Here is a 27339-nt window from a genome sequence, read left to right on the forward strand (position 1 = left end):
CTCTTATCCAAAAGTTTCCTGGAGCAGTGAAGCTCCTTCCAGCGACGACCAAAACAAAGCAAAAAATAAAGTAAAAAAAAAAAAAATGTGGGGGGGGGGACAAGTTATTGGGTCCTACCACATGCAGCCTAACTTGCTGACTAGGGTGGAGTGACGGGGTGAGTCTGCAACCTTGGCTGAGAAAGTGAGCAGGCTGCACCCAACCCGGGCCAAATCCACACCTAAACACCAAGGCTGCAGTTGGTGCGGGTCAAAGTGGGGTGGGAATCGAGGGAAATGGTTCCTTTGGACCGATTTAGGAAAACGTCGGGGGTGGGTGGGGGTGGTGGTGTGGAGAGGGTAAATGTATTTGATTTAAGGGGCTCAGGCTAAGCAAGGAATATGGGCTCCAGCCTCTTAGGCAGTCGTCCGTCAAGACCTAAGGAGTCTTAGAAGAAGTAATGAAGGGAGTGGTGGAGAGCAGGCCCCCCGCGCCCGAGTGTCCTCATGGAGCTAGCAAGCTTCGCGCGCGCCCTCCGCGGGCTTCCACTCCCCCAGGTGGGCAGCGGCGGGGGGCTTCCACTCCCCCAGGTGGGCAGCGGCGGGGGGCGGGGGTCCCGGCAGGGTGTCTCCGGCTGTTTACTCTTAAAGGTGTGTTGCGCTGCGGGAGTGGCTTTTCCGGTACTTGGCGAATGTCCCGCCACCTCATGGCTGCCGTTGGTCGGTCCCTCCCTCAGCCGATCGTCCTCTTGGGGCGCCCCGCCCGGGGGCAGCTCCGCACCCACGTCCTCACCTCTGGCCTCTTTTTTAGTCTCCCCGCTCCAGGTTTTTCAGCTTGACCCTCCACAACCTGTGGCTCTCCCAGCCGCAATCAGCCTTTCTCCAAAGTTCCCTAGAATCTCCGGGTTACTTCCAAAGAGGGGCGTGGGGTCTGTGGGGCCCGCCCCCCTTAGGCGCCCTTTACCCTCCCCCGCACCCCCTTCCAATCCCCTTTTCCCAGCCGTCTGGCCTCGAATCCCCTCTGGGTGGCCACCGCCTCTTCCCCACCCTCCGCATCTCCCCCTTCCCCCCCGCTCGCCCTCCCCCCCCTCCATTCATCCAGCCATTGTCTCCCGCTCACTCCTCCCTCACCCAGGAGGCCGCCTCCCCCCCACCCCCCGCTGCCACGTCGTGGTTTGAAGGAGCCAATGGGCCGGCGCCGCCAGGTGTCTCTTACCTGCACCACGTGGGGGAGGGGGAAGGGGCGGGCAGGTAGGGCCACATCCCAAAACAGAATCACTTTCAGCCATTGCGCGCGCCTCCCCGGGGTGCAGCCCGGCTCCTGCCTGTTTGCATAGACGCACGGGGCAATTGAATACAAAAAGGGTTGGCCTGCTGCGCCCTCCTTCCCACCCCCCCTTCCGAGCCTGGGTGTGGAGCGCGGGCCAGGTGTGGGCTGGGGTGGCTGGTTACCGCCTTTTGCACAGGCGGCGGCGAGGAGGGGGGTGGGCACGCTTTCTTTTTCTCCTGGAAGAGGGTTTAGCACAAGTTCTCGCCTTCCCACTTAAACGCCACCTCGCCGCTTCCCGTCTTCCCCTTCTCCCCCTCCCCACTACCGTCATGACGGCGTCTCCGGATTACTTGGTGGTGCTTTTTGGGATCACCGCGGGGGCCACCGGGGCCAAGCTGGGCTCGGATGAGAAGGAGCTTATCTTGCTGTTGTGGAAAGTCGTGGATCTGACCAACAAGAAGGTAAAAGACTCCACGTCTCGGTGCAAACGCTGAGGTTGGAGGGGGTAGGGTGGGGGAGGGCGGAAGTTTGTTCCAGAAGTTTGGGGAGACGGTAAACAAGCGCCCGGGTTTAAAAACCACTTGGGAAGCTGAACCTCGAGGCCTAGAGAATCCTCCCCCCCACCCCACCCCGAGCGCGCCGGCCACCCGCCTTTGGAAACATTAAGATTCCTCCGGAACCTGGCGCAGGTGGGGAGGCCGAGGCGGCTTCTTCGCCCTGCTAAGGACCCCGGTCCCCCCGGGGTGGGAGACATCCCCCTCTCCAAGGCCATTCCGACCTGCTCCGGGTGGGGGTGGGGGTGGAGCCCAGGACCGGGGCTGCGAAGACAGAGCTTTGATTCTGTGGCCGGGGACCCAGGGCGAGGGTGGGGGTGAAAGAGAAAGAAAAGGGGGGTGGGGGATGGTGGAGAAATCGCTGGAAATTCGTTAGAAAAGACACCTGCGTGGAGATTGACTACCTGCTTTGCCCCCCCCCCCCGCAGGTGGGACAGTTGCACGAAGTTCTAGTTAGACCAGATTCGTTGGAACTGACCGAAGATTGTAAAGAAGAAACCAAAATCGACGCCGAGAGCCTGACCTCAGCACTTCAGCTGGACCAAGCCCTCCGACAGGTGACAGTCCCGGGTCGAGTCTCCCACATCCCCCCCTGAAGGTGGGGGTCCTTAGACCCCCCCGGGGGGCTCCCTGAGTAGTCGGTGAGGCCGCATGGGTGGAAAATCCTGCCCGAGGACCAGATGGGGGGTGGGTGGGAGGAGTGGCTGCTTCTCCCTGTTCCAGACCCCAGGAACGAAATTCACCCGAAATGCGCTCGTTTCCGAGTTGCTTCCAGGAGTGTGCCTGCTCCGGAGAGGAGCCGAGTTTGCACCCCAAGTCAGGAGTAGCCCTGGCCGTGGGTTCTCCAGGCGCGCGAGTTAAGGGCTGGGTGTGGGGCTGCACCCCGTCTCGGGCAGGGGGCGCTGTGGGCAGACCCGTTGTGCCCCCCCAGCTTTGGGGTGAAGTGTCTGCCGGGTTTCTTAGTGACTTCTTGGTCAGGGAAGGTTTGCAGGTCTGGACTAGTAGGCTGTTCGTTGGGGCGCGGTGGTGGCAGGGGGGATTCCAGAGCCCCTCCTCTTTTCTATTGGGGTGAACGAAAAACCGAATACACTTAGTGCAGGTGGTGAGGAGGGAGGCTGGGAGGGCCACTCAACACCTGTTCCCTGGTGAGCGTCCTGCTTTCTCATGGCCTCTGCCCTATAAGCACGGGAGTTGCAGATTGGAGAGCAAAGTTACCATTTTGGGGGTGTATTCCCAGAAAGCTCTAGATCTATTACCCACATTTGTTTAGCAGAAACTGGCATCATTAGCCTAGGACATCCAAAAGGTGGGGGGTGGGGTGCGGGCAGCGCCAGGGAATGACGTAATCTGAACGCAACTTGCTGATGAAATGAGACTTCTTTCTGGCTTTAAATCTTGATTTACTGCAAAAAATAGGAAAGGAGGTGTTGGAAGAAATAATTTACTAAACCCTGTTGGATGTGAAGTGCCTATTGGGAGCAGCATCTGTTTTTGAAATGTGTGTTCCTGGCACTGTTGCCCCACTTCAAGACGATGTCTCCCCCCCCCCCCCTTAATACAGGGGCCATTTTTGATAGTTTTTAAATCAATTGCATCCCTCCCTCTGTGTATCTCCTTCCTTTCAGTTTAACCAGTCAGTGAGCAATGAGCTGAATATTGGGGTAGGAACCTCCTTCTGTCTCTGTACTGACGGGCAACTTCATGTCAGGCAAATTCTGCATCCGGAGGCTTCCAAGAAGGTAAGAGCTGCTGATTTCTCCAAACAAGACCAAACTTTTGGGGGGGTTGGGAAGAGGGAGTGTGACTGGAAGCTGTGAAATATATATATGGTTTGTCCAAGTATCTTTCTCTTAAGAATATGCCTGTGGGGAGATATGTGTGTAGAATTTCAGTTTGATGGGCTGGTAGGGCATGTTGGCTATGGTTGCTCAACAATGTGAAAAATGTGCTTGTTACTGAACTGTGTGCTTGAAATGGGTTAAAAAAAAAAAAGTCACGTAAGTATGTGTATCCTACCACAACATAAACTTGACACTTCTGTAGAGATGATTGACAATGTAGTTTTTATAGATACCATTTGATTACTTAATACTGTATATGTTTATCTTTCTGAGATGCTAGCATTCTCCCTTTTCAAAATATATTAGCTGAATTTGTCATTTAAAATAACTTCAAATAAGAGAGCTGTTTCAATACATGGCAATAATCTTATCCCTGTACAAACATTTTACACTAGAGAAAATGGAATAAGGAGGGAAAATCCTATTAATCCTTTATTCGTTGTAATTTTAATCATTTCATTAAAAATTTTTGTTACCAAAAAAAACCCCAACTAATGAATGTTAACTAGTAAAAGGTTGATTGTAGCACTGTATGATTTGTCTCATGTAAAGTAAATGTTCACAATTGAATCTGTATCAACAAGATGCAGCCTCATCCTTAACCTTTGATAATTTAAAAAAAATTTTTTTTAGTATCTTTATTTGATAGACAGCCAGAAATTGAGAGGAAGGGAGAGATAGAGAGCTACAGAGAGACACGTGCAGCCATGCTTCACCACATGTGAAGCTTTCCCCCTGCAGGTAGGGACTGGGGGCATAAACCCCCTGTCCTTGCACGTTGTAATGTATGCACTCAATCAAGTACTTCACCACTATGCTCCTTCTAATATCTCTGATGTGTAAAAATACAACCTTGTAAGTATACCTTGATTTCTTCCTTTTTTTTTTTTCTTTCGTTTATTTTAAAAAGGAGACGTTAACAAAACCATAGGATAGGAAGGGTACAACTCCACACAATTCCCACCACCAGATCTCTATATTCCATCCCATCCCCTGATAGCTTTCCCATTCTCTATCCCACTGGGAGTATGGACCCAAGGTCATTGTAGGGTGCAGAAGGTGGAAGGTCTGGCTTCTGTAATTGCTTCCCCGTTGAACATGGGCGTTGACTGGTCCATCCATACTTCCAGCCTGCCTCTCTCTTTCCCAGTAGGGTGGGGCTCTAGGGAAGCAGAGCTCCAGGACATATTGGTGGGGTCTTCAGTTCAGGGAAGTCTGGTTGGCATCCTGCTGGTATCTGGAAATTGGTGGCTGAAAAGAGAGTTAACATACAAAGCCAAACAAATTGTTGAACAATTATGGACCTAAAGGTTGGAATAGTGCAGATGAAGTGTTGGGGGGGTACTCACTGCAGACTATTTTGTACTTTTGCTTTCAGGTATATATTTTTCCCTAGTTTATGGGCACATGTGAACATATGCTGTATCTCAGGGGACCTGGACTATATCTAGGTTTGGGGACTTTATTGGGGAGTGGACCACCTGGGATAGAATTATAGAATACTATGAAAGGAAAGATCTCACCCGAGTAATGAAGGTGAAGGGTTGTCATTCCACACCTGAAGTCTCGACACAGTCTGAAGTGAAGCATGCTGAGGTGGCACTCATTGCGTTGATTAGGTTGTGATTGGCAGATGCAATATTATTTGATATGAATTGAGAGAAGCATGCAGGAAAGTGGGCCCCACCCTAAGGTTCCAGGACTGGGGGAAATATAGGTTCTATAGTGGAAAGGTGAGGTTCCTACTGTCTTAGGCTTCAAGAAGACAATGGACAGCTATTATCATCATGTTATTTGGTAATTGGGTTAACTTTGTATACTTTGATTTCTTTTCCCTAGTATGATGACTGGGGGAAAGTGGAGAAGTAGAGCAGAAAAGCAGACCCAGTGTAGCCAATCATTGATAATACAATTGACCGTATTAACTTCATTAGCTTGAGCTGTCAATTAGCTTTTGGTAGACAGGTACAGAATATAAAAAGGTGGGAGGTAATGGAGGAGTCTTTCAATGAAGCTTCAGACTGATGTCACTAGTCCAGATATTTTCTTTATATTTCGTTAGGGAAAAGTGGGCAAGTTAAAAGTGTAATGACTTGGGGCCAGGCCATGGCGCACATGGTTGAGCGCACATGTTACAATGCATTGCAAGGACCCAGGTTCAAGTCCCTGGTCTCCACCTGCAAGGGGAAAGCTTTGCAAGGGGTGAAGCAGTGCTACAGGTGTCTGTCCTGCTTCCTCTCTTTCTCCTTTCAATTTCTGGCTGGATCTATCCAGTAAATAAATGAAAGTAATTTAAAAAATTAAAAAAATATATTTAAAAAAATGTAATGACTTAAAGGAGAGTAATAAGTAAAAACTAGAGCCATAGGATAATTATGTACAATTTAAGGATTTAAATTTTTTTATATAAATCAGTTGTGGAAATGGATAACCGGATTCATTATTGACTTCCAAGAATTAAAACTACAAGAATAAAAGTAAATTCTCCAGCAAAAAAAAATATATATATATAATAACAGTTTGAGAACTCTGAAGGAACTCAAGCTTTCCTTAGCTGTGAGGGTGAAGGAGAAAAACCCTTAACCTTAGTAATTGAGGTTTTTAAAAATATTTATTCCTTTTTGTTGCCCTTGTTTTATTGTTGTAATTATTATTGTTGAAGCGGCCCCCCCCACCCCCGCCCGGCAGGTGGAGAGCCCAGGCTCGAACCGGTATCTTTATGAGCCGGCCCTTGCGCTTTGCGCCTGGTGCTAACGCTTGTCCCCTGTTTTGTTTCTTAATTGTGGTACACTTGATCTAAATATACATATTTAATCCCACCACCACCAAACTCATGAGAGAGGGATGAGTCAGTCCTTTTCTCATTGAGCTGTAGGAAAGCAGCTGTTTGAACTGCTTTGAATATGGGACAACAGCCAGAGAAAATTTGACTTTTCCAGAGTGACTTTTTTTTTAAAATATTTATTCCCTTTTGTTGCCCTTGTTGTTGTTGTTGTAGTTATTGTTGTCGTTGTTGGCTAGGACAGAGAGGAGGGGAGAGAAAGATAGACACCTGCAGACCTGTTTCACTGCCTGTAAAGCGACTCCCCCTGCAGGCAGGGAGCCAGGGGAGCTGGGGACTTGAACCGGGATCCTTATGCTGGTTCTTGTGCTTTGCGCCACGTGCACTTAACTCGCTGCGCTACCGGCCCACTTCCTCCAGAGTGACTTCTATTAGGCTTCTGATAAAATACAAAAACCAGCAATTTAGGATCATAATGAAAATACATCTATTCACTAAGTAAAAGTAGATAACATGGTAATATATATAAAATAAATGATGCTGCCACTAAGAAAGAATATAGTAAGGTTTTTTTCTTTTTGTAATATGAACATATTTGGATATTTTTTCCATATTTTATAAACTAGCTTTCGTGCCATGTGTGCTACCTACTGGCCCACTCGCTATTTATTTTTTACCAGAGCACTGCTCAGCTCTGGTTTATGGTGTTGATGCTGAGGATAGAACTTGGGAGCCTTAGGCATTAGAATCTCTCTCTCTCTTTTATTTTCTCTTGTTGCCCTTGTTTTAGATATTAATTGTTGTTATTGATGTCACCATTGTTGGTTAGGACAGAGAGAAATGGAGAGAGGAGGGAAGGGGGGGAGAAAGATAGACACCTGAAGACCTGCTTAACCATCTGTGAAGCGACTCCCCTGCAGGTGGGGAGCCGGGGGCTCGAACCAGGATCTTCATTCCTGTCCTTGTGCTTTGCTCCACGTGCACTTAACCCGCTGTGCTACCAACTCCCGCATTAGAATCTCTTTGCATGTCCACTTACACTAATTCCCCTACCAAAAACAAATTTTTAAAATTTCTACCAAAAAAAAAAAACAAAAAAAAAACCCTGACTTTATTTTTTTCAAAAAAAATTTTTCGGTTATTATTTTTAGGGAAAAAAAGCAGTAATGTAATATTTTCCAAATAGTTTAGTTTGTTTAATAGCCACAAGAGTGGTGCTAATAGCTAAGAACAATAGATTACTCCATTGTATTTGAGGTCTGATGCCTTATTTATTTATTTATTATTTATTGAGAAAGATAGAGAAAGAACCAGACATCACTCTGGTACAAGTACTGCCGAGGATTGAACTCAGGACCTCATTCTGGAGAGTCCAATTTTTTTTGTTTAATTTTTTTATTAGTTATTTTTTTAATTTTTATTTATTTTCCCTTTTGTTCCCCTTGTTTTTTATTGTTGTAGTTATTGTTGTTATTTATGTTGTCGTTGTTAGGACAGAGAAATGGAGAGAGGAGGGGAAGACAGAAGGGGAGGGAAAGACAGACACCTGGAGACCTGCTTCACTGCCTGTGAAGTGACTCCCCTGCAGGTGGGGAGCCAGGGGCTCGAACTGGATCCTTATGCCAGTCCTTGTGCTTTGCGCCACATGCGCTTAACTAGCTGTGCTACCGCCTGAGTCCAGTGTTTTAATCCATTGCGCCACCTCCCAGATCACTGATGTCTTTTTTTTTTTTTTTTAATTTCTAAAAAATATTTATTCCCTTTTGTTGCCTTTGTTGGTTTATTGTTGTAGTTATTATTATTGGTGTTGTTGTTGTTGGATAGGATAGAGAGAAGAGGGGAAGACAGAGTGGGGAGAGAAAGACGCTTGCAGACCTGCTTCACTGCTTGTGAAACAACCCCCCTGCAGGTGGGGAGCCTGGGGCTCAAACTGGGATCCATACGCAGGTCCTTGCCCTTTGCCCCACCTGCGCTTTACCTGCTGCGCTACCGCTCAACTCCCACTGATGTCTTTCTTAAGTGTAATTTGAATCATTGGGTACAGTCAATGTACTGGTTAGGAATAAAAGTATGGGACTATAATTTGGTATAAAAATAATTATCTTCAAATAAACAGAAAGGTAATATTTTAATTGCATTCTAGGACAAAAATAAGCTTTATCAGAGTATTTCAAAACTGCTCTTTTGTAATTTAATCCTGTCTAAATATACATTGTAAACTGATAACTGAGGTGCCTAATATTCCTGCCTGAAAATATTGATAGTCTAAAATAACTATGGGAAAAAAAAGGGATGAAGCTTTACCAAACAGAAAGTATAAACTAAGAGTGGGGGTATAGCATAATGGTTATACAGAGAGACTCTCATGCCCCCACACCACCATAAGCCAGAGCTGAGCAGTGTTCTGGTTAAAAAAAAAATAATAAAAAGATAAATTCTTTTTTTTTTAATATTTATTTTATTTTATTTATTCCCTTTTGTTGCCCTTGTTTTTTTTATTGTTGTAGTTATTGTTGTTGTCGTCGTTGTTGGATAGGACAGAGAGAAATGGAGAGAGGAGGGAAAGACAGTGGGGGAGAGAAAGATAGACACCTGCAGACCTGCTTCACCGCCTATGAAGGGACTCCCCTGCAGGTGGGGAGCCGGGGTTCGAACCGGTATCTTTATGCCGGTCCTTGTGCTTTGCACCACCTGTGCTTAACCCGCTGTGCTACAGCCCGATTCCCAAAAAGATAAATTCTAACAGTCCATTTCAGAAACGTTTTGAATGCTATACATAATGTAACCATGAGCATGTCAATTTATTATTTTTAGTAAAATTCTGTGAGATTTATATACTGGAAAAATACCAGAGAAAATAAAGTTACTCTTATATTCAATTAATTTTTTTAATCATAGTAAAAAAAAAAAAAGCATACATTTAATTCTTAGTTTCCGAATTATTACAGGAGCAGCAAAGTGAACTCACCTAGTTAACAATGTCTGCTTTGTCCTTCCTCAGAACGTATTATTGCCTGAATGCTTCTATTCCTTTTTTGATCTTCGAAAAGAATTCAAGAAGTGCTGTCCTGGCTCTCCTGATATTGACAAACTGGATGTTGCAGCAATGACAGAGTGTATCCTTTGAGTGATTGCCCAAGAACCCTTCCCAAACCTAGCTTCAGAAACAATATGGAAATTCAAGAATCTCTTTTTTTTTCATCTTTTATTTTTAATGAATAATGGGTTACGAAATTGTAAGGTTACAGTATATAGTTCCACTAAACATTTTTTTTCTCTTCAACATTTATTCCATAAGACAGAGAAACAGAGATTATAGCATCGCTCTGGCATATACAATACTAGGAATCAAACTTGGGACCTTATGCTTACAAGTCTCTTACTCACTCTATTTACTGTGCTACCTCTTGGTCACAAAACAGCACTTATAATGCTGTCAGCATGTGGGCTAAAGTGTCCCAAGTTTTGTGTGTAAGGCCATCGGAAAATAGCTTGTTCAGATAGTGACCAAGAATTGCACTTTGTACCCCACCATATTGAAGGAAGGAAGCTTCTATGCTGTGGTTTTTCATACACTCTGTCGCTTAAAATTGTTTGTCTTTTGGTTAGGAATAACTAGTAGTACAATATTTATATTGCTTATGGGCAGGAGAAGGGGAGAAAGAGCCAAAGTATCACTTAGCTTTTTAATTTTTACTTATAAAATGGAAATATTGACAAGGCCATAGGATAAAAGGGGTACAATTCCATACAGTGCCCACACTAAGGATTCCGTATCCTATCCCCTCCCTTGAAAGCTTTCCTATTTTTTTTTTTTTTTTAACATTTGATTGATTGATTGATGAGAAAGACAGAGGAGACAGAAGGAACCAGACATCACTCTGGTCTGGTACATGTGCTGCCGGGGATCGAACTCCAGATCTCATGCTTGAGAGTCCAGTGCTTTATCCATTGCGCCACCTTCCGGACCACAAAAGCTTTCTTATTCTTTACCCGCCTGGGAATATGAACCCTGGGTTATCATGGAGTGCCGAAGGTGGAAGGTCTGGCTTCTGTAATTGCTTTCTCGCTGAACATGGGCATTGGCAGCTCGATCCAGGCAAGTCAGGTTGGAGTTACGGTAGCATCTGCAACCTGGGAATGGCCCCGCAGCTCAGGATCTGGTATGTGCATTGTCCTTTCTGTAGCCCATTCCAGCCTCAATAGTTTTCTTTGTTTTTAGATATATTTATTTGATAGAGACAGCCAGAAATTGAGAGGAGGGGTGAGATAGAAATCAGGAGAGACACCTGCAGCCCTGCTTCACCATGTGTGAAGCTTTCCCCCTCCGACTTAAACCTGGGTCCTTGCACATTATAACATATGAGCTCAATTAGATGCACCACCACTTGGCCCCATCATCTTTTTTTTAATCATTGTTTATTTTGTACAGAGACAGAAATTGAAGGGAGGGGGGATTAAGAGCAAGAGAGATAGACACCTGCAGCACTGTGAAGCTTCTCCCTTGCAGGTGGGGCCCGGGGCTTGTAATGTGGCTACTCAACCAGGTGCACCACCATCCAGCCCCTAGTGAGATGAACTTGGGGATGGATATTTGTGAATTGAATAATGATATACAGTCTCTGATTATGGGAAGTTGTGTATGTGAGGGAAAAGATGAATTGAAGCAAGTGAAAGACTTTTCTGATGCCAATTCCAAAGTCTGTTGTTACTGATTATATTGGTTGGAGGATTATTATGGTTTCTTTTGAGTGAATAAGAATTTCTTAGTGAATAATGCTGTTTATTGTTATACAATTTAGCCTTCCATGTGTTTCTCTAATTCTAATACATGCAATCCCATAATTATAATAAACCTTTTTTTTTTCTTTGCCTCCAGAGTTATTGGTGAGGTTCAGTGCCTGCACCATGAATCTACCACTCCTGAAGGCCAATTTCCCCCCCTTTTATTGCCCTTGTTATAGCCTTGTTGTGGTTATTACTGTTATTGTTGACGTTGTTCATTGTTGGATAGGACAGAGAGAAATGGAGAGGGGGGGAAAGGACAGATACCTGCAGACCTGCTTCACTGCCTATGAAGCGACTCCCCTGCAGGTGGGGAGCCGGGGGCTTGAACCAGAATCCTTACGCCCCTTGCACTTTGTACCACGTGGGTTTAACCCACTGTGCCACTGCCTGACTCCCCCCCCTTTTTTTTGAGATGATAGAAATTAGGTTGAGACTTTACCCAAAATTCTTTTCACTACCTAGACAGTGCATCATATATTATGATTTTTATAGTCATATATCTTGTGGTCATGAGTGGTTCATTATCTTTCATCCAGTAAGCCTTTAAAATGTTAATAACTAGTTTTGCGCTACCATATCAGATATGAACGTAATAGAAGTTGAATAGGTTCAATCCCCAACACCACCATGAGCCAGAGCTGAAGAGTGCTCTGGTTAAAAAAAAAAAAAGTAGAGTACTAGAAAAGCCGAGTGACTAAAGAGATACTTCCAAAGCCAGTATGTGAATCGTCATGAAGTTAAATTTATTACTTTGAGCATTTTGATGACCATGATTTCTTTTGTTCTTGTTTATTATCAGGGATAATGAGAGGAGGGAGAGGGACCAGAGTACTACTTAACTCTGGGATGAGGTTGTGCTAGAGATTGAACCTGTTGCCACTGGGGTCTCAACTATGCAAAATGGTTTAACCCTAAAAGACTGAGCTTTGGGGGTCGGGCAGTGGGTTAAGCGCACATGGTGCAAAGCGCAAGGACCGGCATAAGGATCCTGGTATGAACCCCCGGCTCCCCACCTGCAGGAGAGTCGCTTCACAGGCGGTGAAGCAGGTCTGCAGGTGTCTGTTTTTCTCTCCCCCTCTCTGTCTTCCCCCTCCTCTCTCCATTTCTCTCTATCCTATCCAACAACGAACAACACTAAGAATGGCAATAATGATAACCACAATGAGGCTACTACAACAACAAGGGCAACAAGGGGGAAAAATGGCCTCCAGGAGTGGTGGATTCATGGTGCAGGCACCGGGCCCAGCAATAACCCTGGGGGGGGGGGAGACTGAGCTTTGTTCCTGGCCCTAGTTTGTCCCTTTGCTTTTGCCATCAGGGTTGTTTTGGGGGCTTAGTAGCTGAACTATGACTCCATCACTACAAGCAGCTAACTTTTTACACACACACACACACACACACACACACACACACACACACACACACACACACACACACACACACGAGCGCGTGAATATGATAGAGACAGTAATTGAGAGGGGATGGGGGAGATAGGGAAAAAAAGACCTCTGCAGCACTGCCTACACTTGTGAAGGTTACCCCTGCAGGTGGGACTGAGTCCTTGCACACTGTGATATGTGCACTTAATCGGGTGTGCCACTACCTCCTTGTTTTTTTTTTTTAATTTTAATTTTTCTTTCCGTTTCCAGGGTGATTGCTGTGGCTCCGTGCCTCCACTGCTCCTAGAGGCCATTTTCTCCATTTTGTTGCCTTTGTTTTTGTTATTGTTGCCATTGTTGGATAGGACAGAGAAATGGGGGAAATGGAGAGAGAAAGACAACCTGCCTCACCGCTTGCGAAGTGACCCCCTGCAAGCGGACAGCTGAGTGCTCAAATCAGGATTCTTATGCTGGTCCTTTAGCTGTGCGCTATGTGTGCTTAACCCGGTGTGTTACCGTCCCGCCCCGTTTCTATTTTTGATAGAGGGTAAGAAATAAATAGTGGGAGAGAGGTAGGAGAGACACCTGCAACACTCTTCCACCGTATGTAATGCATCCCTTTTGCAGGTGGGGAACCTCAGCCTACATCCAGTACGTTCATTCAGTCGACTCTGAACCAACAAGTCCCAGACTTGGTGGGGAGCCAGGGACTCAAACTGTGATCTTTACACCAGTCCTTGCACTTTGTGCCATGAGCACTTAACCTGCTGAGCTATACTGCCTGGCCCCCAGTAAGCTCATTTTGAAGTAATTGTCATATGATTTTGATGAAAAAATTATAATGGAAGTTTTTTTCTTGGGGTCGGCCGTGGTGCAGCAGGTTAAAAGCACATAGATCGAAGTGCAAGGACCGACCACCTGCAGGGGAGTCGCTTCACAAGCGGTGAAGCAGGTCTGCAGGTGTCTCTCCCCCCCTCTGTCTTCCCCTCTTGATTTCTCTCTGTCCTATCCAGTAAAACGGGAAAAATGGCCAAGAGGAGCAGTGTATTGGTAGTGCCTACACAGAGTCCCAGTGATGATCCCTGGAGGCAAAAAAAGGGAAAATTTTTCTTCTAATTTGTTTTGTAGATTTGAATGCTATATTGGTTGGTCCAGACTGCCATTACAAACATGATAGACTTTGTACTTTTCTCATAGTGTGAAGCTTGGGAAGTGTACTGGAAAGACAGTTCTGTTTTGTTTCTTCACTTCTTTCTTTCTTGTGTAGAAACAAGTCAAGAAGGGAGGGAGAAATTGAGAAGGGGAGAGGGAGAGGAGGAGCGGAGGGAGAGGCCTGTAGTATTGCTTCACCACTCATAAGCTTCCTCTTGAACTTGAGGCCTTGATATTGTAACATAAGAAAAGAAAGGTCTCACCCAAGTAATGAGGCTGAAGGGTTGACATTCCATGCCTGAGGTCTCTGGACACCGTCTAAAGTGAAGCATGCTGAGGTGGTACTCATTGCATTGATTAGGTTGGGATTGGCGGATGCAATATCATTTGGTGTGAATTGAGAGAAACATGCAGGAAAGTCAACATCACCATAATTTATGTCCTTTGACATTATTTGTATATAGCTATGCCACCAGTTGCTTCTGTTCTCCCTGGTCTAAGCTTCTAAGAGAGTCAACATAATCAAAGACTCAGCCTGTTAAAAAGACTCAGTCTAAAAAAAAAAAAAAAGACTCAGTCTGTTAAAAAGTTTCATACATCCAATCAGTTTTCCCCCCTCATATTAATTAAATAGTGATTTATATGACTACAAATTAATAGGAGTGTGCATAAACACCATTTTCACCACCAAAAGTCTGTCCCATCCCATCCCCGTGAAGCTGAACATCCACCCTCACCCTCAACCCAGGGTTTTTACTTTGTTGCCATACTCCAAATTCAGTCAAATCCTGCTTTGAGTTTCCCTTTCTGTTCTTTCTCAACTTCTGTTGATGAGTGGGATCATCCCATACTCATCTTTATCTTTCTGACTTAGCTCACTTAATATAATTCCTTCTAGCTCCATCCAAGATGGGTCAGAGAAGGTGGGTTCATTGTTCTTAATAGCTGCATAGTATTCCATTGTGTATATAGACCACAGCTTTCTCAGCCACTCATCTGTTGTTGGACACCTGGGTTGCTTCCAGGTTTTAGCTATTAAGAATTGTGCTGCTGTGAACATAGGTGTACATATTTCTTTTTTGGTTGGGTATTATGGAGTTCTTGGGGTATATCCCTAGGAGAGGGATTACTGGGTCATAATAGAAGGTCCATGTCTAGCTGTGTGAGAGTTCTCCAGACTGTTCTTCACAGAGGCTGGACCAATTTACATTCCCACCAGCAGGAGGGTTCCCTGTCCCCACAGCCTCTCCAACATTTGTTGCTGCTGTCCTTTTTGATGTATGTCATTCTCACAGGGTTGAGGTGGTATCTCAATATTGTCTTAATTTGCATTTCCCTGACAGTCAGTGATGTGGAGCAATTTTTCATGTGTTTGTTAGCCTTTTGGATCTCTTCTGTAGTGAATGTTCTGTTCATATCCTCTGCCCATTTTTGGATGGGGTCATTTGCTTTTTTGTTGCTAAATTTGCTGAGCTCTTTGTATATTTTGGTTATTAGTCTCTTGTCTGATGTATGGCATGTGAAGATCTTCTCCCATTCAGTGAGGTATTTCAAAAACTTGTGTGAGGAAGGATAGGTGTGTGTGTGGATGGGGGGTTGGCTAGAATAGAACCCGAGTTGTGTCAGATATTTGACCCTTTCTATTATCTTTTAATTACACTACTATAGTTGTTGGCAGTTCTTTTTCTAAATACCATATAGAGATAGTGGACTATAGTGAATAGATGAAATGTATAAAGTCCAAGTTAGACACTGTTTCAGGGGTATTTCACCAGAAATTTGAGGAAAGATTTTGTTTCCAAGTTAGAATGTCCTTATTAGAAAACTGAGTTTCAAAAATAATTTAATTGGGGCAAGGCAATGACATAATGGCTCTGCAAAAATACTTCCATGCATGAGGCTCTAAAGGCCCAAGTTCAATCCCTCACACCATCATAAGCCAGAGCTGAACAGTGCTCTGGTTTCTTTATCGATTTCTCATTAAAATCGTTAAAAAAAAAAAGTGTTTACCATAAGCCAGAGCTGTGTAGTGCTCTGGTTAAAAAGTTTAATTTGGGAGTCGGGCAGTAGCGCAGTGGGTTAAGCGCATGTAGTGCAAAGCGCAAGCACCAGTGTACGGATACTGGTTCGAACCCCCCCGGCTCCCTACTTGCAGGGGAGTTGCTTCACAGGCAGTGAAGCAGGTCTGCAGGTGTCTTTATCTTTCTCTCCCCTTCTCTGTCTTCCCCCTCTCTATTTCTCTCAGTCCTATCCAACAACGACTACATCAATAACAACTATTATAACTACAACAAGGGCAACAAAAGGAAATAAGTAAATAAATATATTTTTTAAAAAGTTTAATTTAAGCCTAGTTTATTTGGACTTTTATTGAAAGAATCTTATATTAATAGAACTTTTTAATTTTTTTTATTATCCAATAAATAGAGACAGCCAAAAATGAGAAGATAGAGAAGGGGGAGAGAGCGATACCTGCAGCATTATTTCATCTTCATCATTCTCGCTGCTTTTTTTTTTTTTTTTCCTGCCTCCAGGGTTATTGCTGGGGCTCGGTGCCTACACCATGAATCCACTGCTCCTGGAGACCATTTTTTCCCCTTTTGTTGCCCTTGTTATTTTATCATTGTTGTGGTTATTGTTGTTGTTGCCATCATTGGACAGGATAGAGAGAAATCGAGAGAGGAGAAGACAGGTAGGGACTGTGGGCTTAAACCTGGGTCTTTGCACATTGCAATGTGTGCCTTCAACCAGGTGCACCACCACCTGGCCCCATATTTGTTTGTTTGTTTTGTTTACCAGTTCTAAAATGGGTTTTAATTGCGAACGGTTTCAGTTAATGGTTTATTTGTATATTTCTTTCTCATTTGGTAGGCATGAAATGTTTAATTTTCCTAGCTGTTCCTGTTTGTTCCTGCCACGACATTTATTTCCTGACATTAGCTAAAGGGAATTTGTTTTCTTGAGTAGACCACCAAACCAGTTCTTCCATCCAAAGGCTTTTTTACCATATTTAATTGTGAACTTGATGAAAAGAATTTCTAAAATATTTGAACTGAAATGTTCTTTCAGACCAGTAGACATTTTAAAATAAAAATTAAAAAAAAAAAAGGGCAGGGCAAGCTGTAGCACACCTGGTTAAGCTTGTGCAAGGACCCAGGTTCAAGCTCCTGGTCCCCACCTGCAGGGGGAAGCTCTAGGAGTGCTGAAGCAGGGCTGTAGGTATCTCTGTCTCCTCTTTCTCCCCTTCCCCTCTCAATTTCTCTGTCTCTATCCAATAATAAAAAAATGAAAAAAAAAAAAGCATTTTATAGTATGGAAATGACACAACTTGGGAACATAAAGATTAATAAAGATTAGTATTTATCCTTAAAGGTTATTTTTTTAAAATGTTTTTTTTTAACTTTACTGCATAAAGACAGCCAAAAAATTGAGAGGAATGGAGAGAGACATAGACACCTACAACCCTGCTTCACCACTCACAAAGCTTTCCTCCTGCAGTCAGGGACCAGGGGCCCAAATTGAGTCCTTGCACATTGTAATATGTGCTCTCAACAAGGTGTGCCACCAACTGGCTCCTGTTGTTTTGTTTTGCTAGAGCACTAATCTCTTTTGCTAATGGTGGCATAAGGGTATTGAACCTGGGACCTTGGAACGCAGGCATGAGAGTCTTTTTGCATAATCATTTTCTCTTTCTTGCCTCCTAGATCCTAGATGGCTTTGCCAAGTAGATTGAGAGAGTCATTTGCTCTTTCAGGATTATCTGCTCTACCACTTAAACTAGTGGGGGGAGGAAGAGAGGCATTGAAGTCAGGAAATAAATCAGAGAATAAGAAGCTTTGCTTTCCTGGGAAAGTTACTAGCCTTCCTCAAGCCTTACTTTATCTCAGGTATTCCTCAGTGAAAGCTTTTGTAAGCCTTCAGGTGCTATGTAAATGAAAGGTAAGACCACTTCGATTAAAAAGAAAGGCTTTAGGAATTTCTAGAATGCAGTCTGCTTCATGTCTTAGCATTTGTCTCTGTGTCCAATTTTTTTTTTTTTAAAAAAAACACTATTGTGGTCCGGGAGATGGCACAGTGGATAAAAACGCATCAGACTCAAGCATAAAGTCCTGAGTTCAATCCCCGGCAGCACATGTACCAGAGTGATGTCTGGTTCTCTCTCCTGTCTTTCTCATTAATAAATAAATAAAATCTTTTTTAAAAAAAAGGCACTATTGGCTTGGGGCCAGGTGGTGGCACATCTGGTTGAATACTTACATTATAGTGTGCAGGGACCCAGGTTCAAGCCCCTGGTCCCCACCTGCAGGGGGAAAGCTTCACGAGTGGTGAAGCCGGTCTGCAGGTGTCTCTCTGTTTCTTTCCCCCCCTCAATACCTCTGTCTCCACCCAATTATATAATTATATATATTTTTATTTATTTTCCCTTTTGTTGCCCGTGTTTTTATTGTTACTGTTAATGTCGTTATTGGATAGAACAGAGAGAAACTGAAAGAGGAGGGGAAGACGGGGAGAGAAAGATAGATACCTGTAGACCTGCTTCACCACCTGTGAAGCGACTCCCCTGCAGGTGGGGAGCCGGGAGGCTCGAACCAGGATCCTTCCACCGGTCCTTGTGCTTTGTGCCACCTGCGCTTAACCTGCTGTGCTACCGCCCAACTCCCAGTTACCAGTTTTTTAATGAATAAACTATTATGGATTTTTTTAAAAATAAAATTTCTTTGCATTCATGACCCAGGAGGTTCAGAGTTCAACCCCTGGACTCCATTGTGCCAGAGTGATATTCTAGTCTCAGTCCCACTCTATTGCTTATTAATCTTTTAAAAAGCTGGGGGGGGGGGGGGGAGCATGCCCAGGTGGTGACACACCTGGTTAAGTGCACACGTCACAGTGCGCAAGGACCCAGGTTCAAGCTCCTGGTCCCCACCTGCAGGTGGAAAGCTTTATGAGTGATGAAGCAGAGCTGCAGGTATCTCTCTGTCTCTCTCCCTCTCCATCTCTCTCTCCTCTTTCAATTTTTCTGTCTCTATCCAATGATAAGTAAGAAAGTAACAAAAAGATAAACTATTTTGAAAAATTGTTTTTCTTCTATCAGTTAATATAAGTGCTTGTTGAAATCAGGGTGTAACACTGAAGAAGACCTTCCTGTTCAGCTGGAGCCTAGTCCCTGCTAAGCATAGTCTCTCCCTAAGCTCTGTGTTAATGTAGCCCATTGCTGACTTGTAGACTGAAATGTAGGTTTTGTTCCCACCAAGTCTGGCTTTACCCTTCACTTCCTCCTGGCAGTTCTCATCTGTAAAGCTGGCTAAGCCTGTTTTGCTGTCCTGGCTTCCCCCCAGGGTAGGATGAGTAAGCTGCATGACTGAGCTACAAATCAGGAGGCGTAGGGACATCTTTCCTTCCCTCCAGATCAGATGTGTAGCAGGTCACACAGTATGTAATTATGAATTGATACAGGGCAGAACTTATTCACAGACTTCTCCCTTTTGTTACTCATGTTAAGTTCTGGTAAGGAAACTAGATTATTAGACCTTCCAGAGAGAAAAAGGGAGGGAGAGGGGGAGGGGAGGTGTGTGTGTGTGTGTATATAGGTTGGGTGACTTTTGAAAAGTTACAGGTTTAGAGCTGCTGATCTTGGTTTGTGATGGCTTAAAGCAAAACATGTTTGAGCATGTTATGTAGAATGCAGCTATTAGCTAAATGTCTTGATTTAAAATTTGAGTTCAGTAAAATAATTTTTCTGTTACAAATTTTTTGGCTTATATACAGATAGCAAACTTTACATTTTACTTTTGATCATCCATTATAATGTGTGTATGTATGTATGTATGTATTACACACGCATTTAAGAAGCCTCACAAAGAAATTAAACAAAGCATCTTTTAATTTTTTTTCTTTTTATGAGAATCTTTTTAAAAAATTTATATTGATTTATTCCCTTTTGTTGCCCTTGTTACTTTATTGTTGTAGTTGTTATTGATGTTGTTGTTAGATAGGACAGAGAGAAGTGGAGAGAGGAGGGGAAGACAGAGAGAGAGAAAGGCAGGCACCTGCAGACCTGCTTCACTGCCTGTGAAGAGCCTCCCCTACAGGTAGGGAACCGGGGGCTTGAACCGGGATCCTTCTGCCTGTCTTTGCGCTACCTTCGCTTAACCCGCTGCACTACTGCCAGATTCCCCTGAAAATTCTTTAGTACACAGGAAAACTTTCCTCCCAACAAAGAAATATCTTAGCATGTTAATGGTGCTAAGACTGAGAAACAGGCTGGTACAATGAGATTCATCTGTCCACTCTGGTAGCTTGAGTCTGAAGGCATTATTAAAGTTTGGGGTTCTAGATGATTGCTTAGTGGCCATTTGTGCTGTAAGTATAAACTGTGGCTAGTCATAGCTGCAGCTAATTTTCCTTAGTTCTGTAAAGAATCCTATGGCCGGTGATGGCACACCTGGTTGAATGCACATGTCACAATGCACAAGGACCCGGGTTCGAGCCCCCACCCCCCCCACCCCACCCCCCGTCCCCACCTGTAGGGGGAAAGCTTTGCAAGTGGTGAAGCAGTGTTGCAGGTGTCTCTCTGTCTCCCTTCTGTACCATCCCCTTCTGTTGATTTCTGGCTGTCTCTATCCAATAAATAAGATAATAAAAAAAATTAAGGTAAAAAACCCTAAATCCTCTTTCAATTCCCCCCAATTTATTTATTGATTTTTTTTTTTTTTTTTTTAACCAGAGCACTTCTCAGCTCAAGCTTGTGGTAGTACAGGAGATTGAACCTGGGACTTTGGAGCCTGAGGCTTGAGAGTCTCTTTGCATAACAATTATGCTATCTACTGCTCCCCTTTTTCCCCCTCCTTTTTTTTTTCAACTCCCCAAAATTGTAGGATAGTTGTCTCCCCAAAGTGGCATGACTGACTTTTTTGCTCCCCTCAAGTTCTTTTAAAAGATGCACCAGGTTAATAAATACTTACCAGCCTTTGGTGTGTGAACGCCAGTCAGTGGTTAACGTGTTGTGTGTTGGACATCTCCTGAGATTGAGTATGCATTCCCTCAGTGGGCAGCATATCTGATTCATCACTTGAGAAGAGGTGTCATAAGGAGGAAAATACAGAAGTTACCCACTATTTCACTCAGTGGTCATTTGATGAGTTGGCACCTGGTGACTTCAGACTTATTCATCATAAGTGTTTAAGTGACCCTTAGTGTGACTATCAGAGGTTATGAAATTCAGTCACCTGAGGGCTCTGGGAAGGAGGAGGAGCATTTAATCTTTACAAAAAAAAAAAAAAAAGCCCAGGGAGGTAGAGATTAGCACAGCTTTGGTTTTACAGATAAGGGGAAGTTCAGCAGGGTTAAGTAATTTGTTAGGGAACATCTGGCCACCTTTCTACCTGTAGTTCTTGAGAGCTTGTTTGGAGGTTCTAGCAGGGGAGCGCAGCTACTCGTGTACCCTCTACCAGACAGGTCCTTCTCTATTCGGGGAAGGCCGTCCTCCTCAACCGAGCGCACGGCTTTGGGAGGGACGCTTATGGAGTGGGGAGGGAGGAAGGGGACACCCGCCTAGTTAGCCAGATCAGCCGAATCAACCCTGGCGATCAGTGGGGTGACAGATGTCGCAGCCAGATCACCCTCATATCCCTACCTGTAGCTCTTTAACTGCAGAGAAATGACTGGCTTGGGAAGGCAGAAATGACTGCCTAAATTCTCCAGTTGACTGGCTGTGTGTGACTGTAGGTTAGGAAAGGAGGAATTATTTTTACATTGTGTTCTCTTAGTTGAGAATAGAATGTACAGAGACTTTTCCTAACATCTGTCAATATATTTTTGTTTTAATGGGAAATAGACAGATATAGAGATACAGAGGGGCCAGAACATGTCGCAACTCTGGTTTATGGTGGTGCAGGGAGATTGAACCTGGGACTTTGAAGCTTTAGGCACAAGAGAGAATTTGTGTATCTATTGCTTTATTCCCCCAACCTGCAGTTCTCATTTAAAATTCAAGAAAATATAAAAATCTTATAGTAGGAATATATAAAAATCTTACAGTATTCTCTTTTTAATTTTTTTTTAATATTTATTCTCTTTTTTGTTGCCCTTGTTTTATTGTTGTAGTTATCCCTGTTGTCGTGGTTGGTGTCATCATTGTTAGATAGGACAGAGAAGTGGAGAGAGAAGGGGAAAACGGGGGGAGAGAAAGATAAACACTTGCAGACCTGCTTCACTGCTTGTGAAGCGACTCCCCTGCAGATGGGGAGCCGGGGACTCGAACTGGGATCCTTAAGCCAGACCTTGTGCGTTGTGCCACCTAGTATTATCTTTTTTTTTTAATTGTCTTAATTTGTTGGATAGAGACAGCCAGAAATTGAGAGGGGAGGGGTGGTGATAGAGAGGAAGAGAGACAGACAGACACCTGCAGACCTGCTTCACCACTCAAAGCTTTTTCCTTGCAGGTAGGGACCAGGGGCTCGAACCTGGGTCTTTGCGTACTGTAATTGCACCACCACCTGGCCCCTAGTATTTATTATCTTTGGTATACAGTCTACTAGATTATAAAATCTATGGAAATTCATACATAATACAAAGTTCAGATACAGTTTTGAAGTTGAAAAATAAGTATTCCAGTGATCAGAGAGGTGGTGCAGTGACTAGAGTGTTGGTGTGAGTTCCATCCCTGGCATCACATGTGCCACAGTGATTCTCTTTGCCCTCATCTTTAGTGTTAACAAATAATACATCTTGGGGCCAGGTGGTAGTGCACCTGGTTAAGCATACACACTACAGTGTGCAAGGATTCAGGTTCAAGCCACTGCATGGGGAAAGTTTCATGAGTGGTGAAACAGGACTGCAGGTGTCTCTGTCTCTCTCCCTCGCTATCTCCCCCTTCCCCGTCCCTCTCAATTTCTCTGTCCAATACTAAGTAAACAAAATTAAAAATAAATAATACATCATTGAAAGATAAATAGTTCAACGACTTACTACTTTGATAAAAGTTAGTATGTTCATTTTAGAGAGATTGGAAATTCGTGAAACATGACAGAAGGCTCTTGGTTTCACCCTCAAGCCCAAGTTGAGCTAAACCCTGTTTCCTGGCTTACTTACCCTTGATTAAAAGCTACATCAGCCAGTGTTGAACGCATAAATGGTTCCTAAAATTTAACTCCTGAGTGACAAGCATCTGCTACCATTGAAGATAGCTAGCTATACTGGGGACCTGGGAGGTGGTGCAGTGGGAAATACACTATATATGCAAACATGATGTACAGAATTTGATCCCCAGGATGGAGATAAAAAATGTTAATGGGGGGAGGTGGTAGCGTACTGAGTTACGCACACAGACTACTAAGTGTAAGGATCCCAGTTTGAGTCCCCACCCCCATCCCCCATATGTAAGGGGGTCATCTCATAAGCAGTGAAGCAGGTTTGTAGGTGTCTGTCTTTCTCTCCCCCTCTATCTTCCCTTTCTGAATTTCTCTCTGTCCTGTCCGATGGAAAAATGGCCTCCAGGAGGAGCAATGGAATCATAGTGCAGGCACTAAGCCCCAGCGATAACCCTGGAGGCAAAAAAAAAAATGTTAAAAGTAATTATTTTCCTTTTATTTTTTAGTTAAAGACAGAAAGAGACCACAGCACTCAAGTTTCTTTCAATGTGGTGGGAGCCGGTTACATAAATCTTTTAAAATAAAAGATGACTAAACTGTAGGGTTTTTTTAAATACTCCATTGGGGAAGTTCTGCATATAAATAGCATTCTAGGGTTCTTGTCATCAGTAATACAAGGTGTCTATTTTGGACATTAAGATAGTAAAAAAGGTCATTTATAACATCATGGCTGATATGAGCACATATTGAGTTGAGTACTGCTTATATATTGAGGTCATGTCTTTTTTTTTTTCCTCCAAAGAATTTATTTATTCATGAGAAAGAAAGGAGGAGAGAAAAAACCAGACATCACTCTGGTACAGGAGCTGCTGGGGATTGGACTCAAGACCTCATGGTTGAGAATCCAATGCTTTATCCACTGTGCCACCTCCCAGACCACGAGGTCATGTCTTAAAGAATGAAGAATTCTGTTAACTTGATGGTCAGAGGCTAAATAAAAGTGATCACCTATTCATGAATATGTTGCTCAAAAAGATATTTTATTACTGGACTGGTAGCACCATAGGAGAGAAATGATTTGACCATTTTACCTAATAGAGAAATTAGAGATTTAGTATGGATGAGGTCTAGACTGACCAGAAATGGGCATTACACAGTTTCAAAGAATTGTCAACATGGATGCCTACTGGGTGACTTTTGTGAGCTCTGAGCTTAATTTGTGTTTAGGAGAAACTTAACTTCATTTCTGCCTTTTCAAAATACTTCCTTAATGTAGCCTTTCAGGTTTAAATTTTGAGAAGAATGACTTAGTCTCCCGGTATGGTGCCTCTCAAGTTGAAGATATGGGAAGTATAATTTTAGCAATGATTTCTGAGCCCTATAGTAAGTATTGACTATTATAGCCTTATCAACCCATGTCTCTTGGTGTGTTTGTTCTCTTGGTGTGTTTTCCTGATAGTGACAATGATGTCTTTGTATATTTTCATTCTTAGATCACAGGTTCTCAGACCCAGAGAGAGTAAATTACAAATTTGAAAGTGGCACTTGGTAAGTACATGGATATGCTTCTGTTTGAGCCTTTATTTAGTTTTAATTTTTCTTAATAAAAACACATTGCATGTTAGGTTAAAATGTTATGAGAGGGAGTCCAGCAGTAGCGCAGCAGGTTAATAAGCGCACGTAGCGCATAGCACCGGAGGAAGGATCCCGGTTCCAGCCCCCTGCAGGGCGAGTCGCTTCACAAGCAGTGAAGCAGGTCTGCAGGTTTCTCTCTTTCTCTCCCTCTCTGTCTTCCCCTCCTCTCTCCACTTCTCTCTGTCCTATCCCAACAATGATGACATCAACAACAACAATAATAATTACAACAATAAAACAAGGGCAACAAAAAGGGAATAAATAAATAATATTTTTAAAAATGTTAATGAGATATTTATAGCCACAGTTGCTATGGCCTGAGGTGCTTTATTTGTTGGAGTCTGTGGGTCTTATTTTCTCACTGGAAATTTTTCAAAGGAAAAGCCATAGACTTTTTTTTTTTCCCCTCACCTCACCAGAGCACTACTCAGTTCTAGTTTCTGGTGATGCCTTGGATTGAACCTGGGATCTCAGAGCCTCAGGCATAAATGTCTTTTTTGCTTTACCATTATGATATCTCCTGGTCCACCCATAGGCTTTAAAAGATGTTACTGAGATAACTTTTAAGTATATCTTATCAGCTTCTACTTTAAAGCAAAGGAAATTACTGGGGAAGTGTATGAAGTGGTGGTATCTTTGTTTGGAATCACTGGTAGACTTGTTCAAGTTTGTGAAGCTCTGTAGTGAGTTGTATGTGATTGCCTAGTGCCTGAAGTGAACAGAACCATCTCACATTTTGCCCATAGAGAGACTATGAGACCTATTTAGTTTGGGAGAAAGTGACTCATAATAGGAAAATGTCCTAGGAGTACTGGAAGTATGACTGTGGGAGAAAGAGAACATCAAAAGGTATAAACATATATTTGGTGACTCATTAAGGTGTGGGGACTCAAGCATCTCCATAAACACTTGTGATGGCTACCCCATTTGATAGCTAAGATTCTTTGCGGCAGACTTCTGACCACATGCACTCATTCCTGGTGTGGGCTAATTGTCAGCTTTAACGGGGCTCTTAAATTTTGCTGTTCAACTAACTGGATTTAACCCACACGCAGCTACTAGTCAGATCTGAGGGGGAAAAAATAAATAAATAAACTTCTCCTTGGGTCTAAAGGCTATCAGGGTATCAGGAGAACTCTTGCTTCCTTTGAATTGATTCTGGCTCCTTTCTGAATATATGGCAAGTAAGCAGCTTCTCAGCTAATAGATGGTTGCTGGGAGAATGGCCTTTCTGTAGTAAATTGCCTAGAGAATGCTTTGAACTGTACCCAGATGGTTTGGATCATTATCAAGTAAACCAGGCAGTATGATAAGTCTGAACTCCCAAATAATGTCTCTCTGTCTCTTTTTTAATTTTTCCCCTTTATTGGGGGTGACTGTTTTATATTCAACAAAAAATACAATAGTTTGTACATGCATAACATTTCCCAGTTTTCCATATAACAATATAACCCCCACAATATAACAATATAACTCTGTCATCCTTCTTGGATCTGTATTCTTCCCCACCCACCTACCCCAGAGTCTTTTACTTTGGTGCAATACACCATTCTCTCTTTTTAATGAATTTTTAAAAAATGAATCACTTTTATATATTGGCTAGAGAAAGCCGGAAATTTAGAGGGAAGGGGGAAATAGAGATGGAGAGAGACAGAGACACCTTCACCACTCACAAAGCTTTCCCCCTGCAGGTGGGGACCAAGGTTCAAACCTGGGTTTTTGCAGATTATAATTTGTGTGCTCAACCAGGTGCATTACCGACTGCCCTCCCCCCCCCAATAATTTCTCAAGTCACATTGTCTTTTAGGGAGGGACAGGTCAGACTTGCAAGCATTCATTCATCATGCAAGCTAAAGTTTTTCCTTGATCTGCAGTAGCAAGATGGAACTCATCGATGACAACACAGTTGTCAGGGCTCGGGGTTTGCCATGGCAGTCTTCGGATCAAGACATCGCAAGATTCTTCAAAGGACTCAATATTGCCAAGTTGGTTTTCTTTATTGTCATTTTTTAATGTTTTTGTTTTTCCTTGTAATCTCAATATTGCTTCATAATCTCCAAGAGATCCTGAGCTTCCTGTCTTTTTTTTTTCTTTTTTCTCCCTACTTCTTTCTGGTCTGTTACTTTCAAAGGGGAGGAGCAGCACTTTGTCTAAATGCCCAGGGTCGTAGGAACGGAGAAGCTCTGGTGAGGTTTGTCAGTGAGGAGCACAGAAACCTAGCCTTACAGAGGCACAAACATCACATGGGCACACGGTACATTGAGGTATGTTCACACAAGGTGATGCCCTTGAGCTCTTGAATTAAGTGTAAGCATTTGAAGGATTAGAAAATGTATTTGACATTTCTTCTTTTTTAGGTTTACAAAGCAACTGGGGAAGATTTTCTTAAAATTGCTGGTGGTGAGTACATTTTTATATAATGTGGCTGTCATTAGGAGAGTCAGAATTTTTACATAAATGCTGATGAATAGTCAAGTCAGGAGTGGTTTTTATTCTCTAATAAAACATGAAAAATATAAGGGATAAAGAGAGAAATAAACTGTTACTACGGCACATGTGATGTCAAGGGGCAAACTTGGGACCTCGTGTTTGCAAGTCTATTCATTACACAACCACTCGACAGCGGATTTATTTGTTTTTATAGGAGGAGAAAGACAGACTAGAGCACCACTCAACTCAGGCATGGTTGAGGGGCTGGGGATCAAACCTGGGGCCACTGGGACCTCAGGTATGCAAGTCTTGTGCTTCAATGCTGTACTGTCTCTCGGCCCTTTATGATAGTTTTTTTTTAGACATTTAGTGCTGATGTCTAATTTTTTACTATCTTACAGTGATTTAAGTCTACATATGTCACGTATTAAAATACAGTT

The 27339-nt window shown here is 43.4% G+C and overlaps 1 protein-coding gene across 11 annotated transcripts in view; it reads left to right on the forward strand.

Annotated features, from left to right (window-relative positions):
* Positions 1-1254: 1254 nt before the first annotated feature.
* ESRP1 (epithelial splicing regulatory protein 1) overlaps positions 1255-27339 on the forward strand; it is a 59147-nt gene continuing 33062 nt past the window's right edge. For 4 of the 11 annotated variants that reach the window (XM_060195961.1, XM_060195965.1, XM_060195966.1 and 1 more), the window contains exons 1-10: positions 1447-1710; positions 2232-2360; positions 3429-3542; positions 9428-9542; positions 24119-24217; positions 24328-24382; positions 26344-26454; positions 26601-26733; positions 26827-26869; positions 27114-27197. In XM_060195961.1, coding sequence (XP_060051944.1) covers positions 1579-1710; positions 2232-2360; positions 3429-3542; positions 9428-9542; positions 24119-24217; positions 24328-24382; positions 26344-26454; positions 26601-26733; positions 26827-26869; positions 27114-27197 — 1015 coding nt within the window. In that variant the 5' untranslated portion in view covers positions 1447-1578. Of the gene's footprint in view, positions 1711-2231; positions 2361-3428; positions 3543-9427; positions 9543-24118; positions 24218-24327; positions 24383-26343; positions 26455-26600; positions 26734-26826; positions 26870-27113; positions 27198-27339 lie in introns of all 11 variants that reach the window. The other 7 variants (XM_007532121.3, XM_007532128.3, XM_060195967.1 and 4 more) reach the window with 6 other exon arrangements.

Source organism: Erinaceus europaeus, chromosome 8 (assembly GCF_950295315.1).
Source record: "Erinaceus europaeus chromosome 8, mEriEur2.1, whole genome shotgun sequence".
Taxonomy (NCBI): domain Eukaryota; kingdom Metazoa; phylum Chordata; class Mammalia; order Eulipotyphla; family Erinaceidae; genus Erinaceus; species Erinaceus europaeus.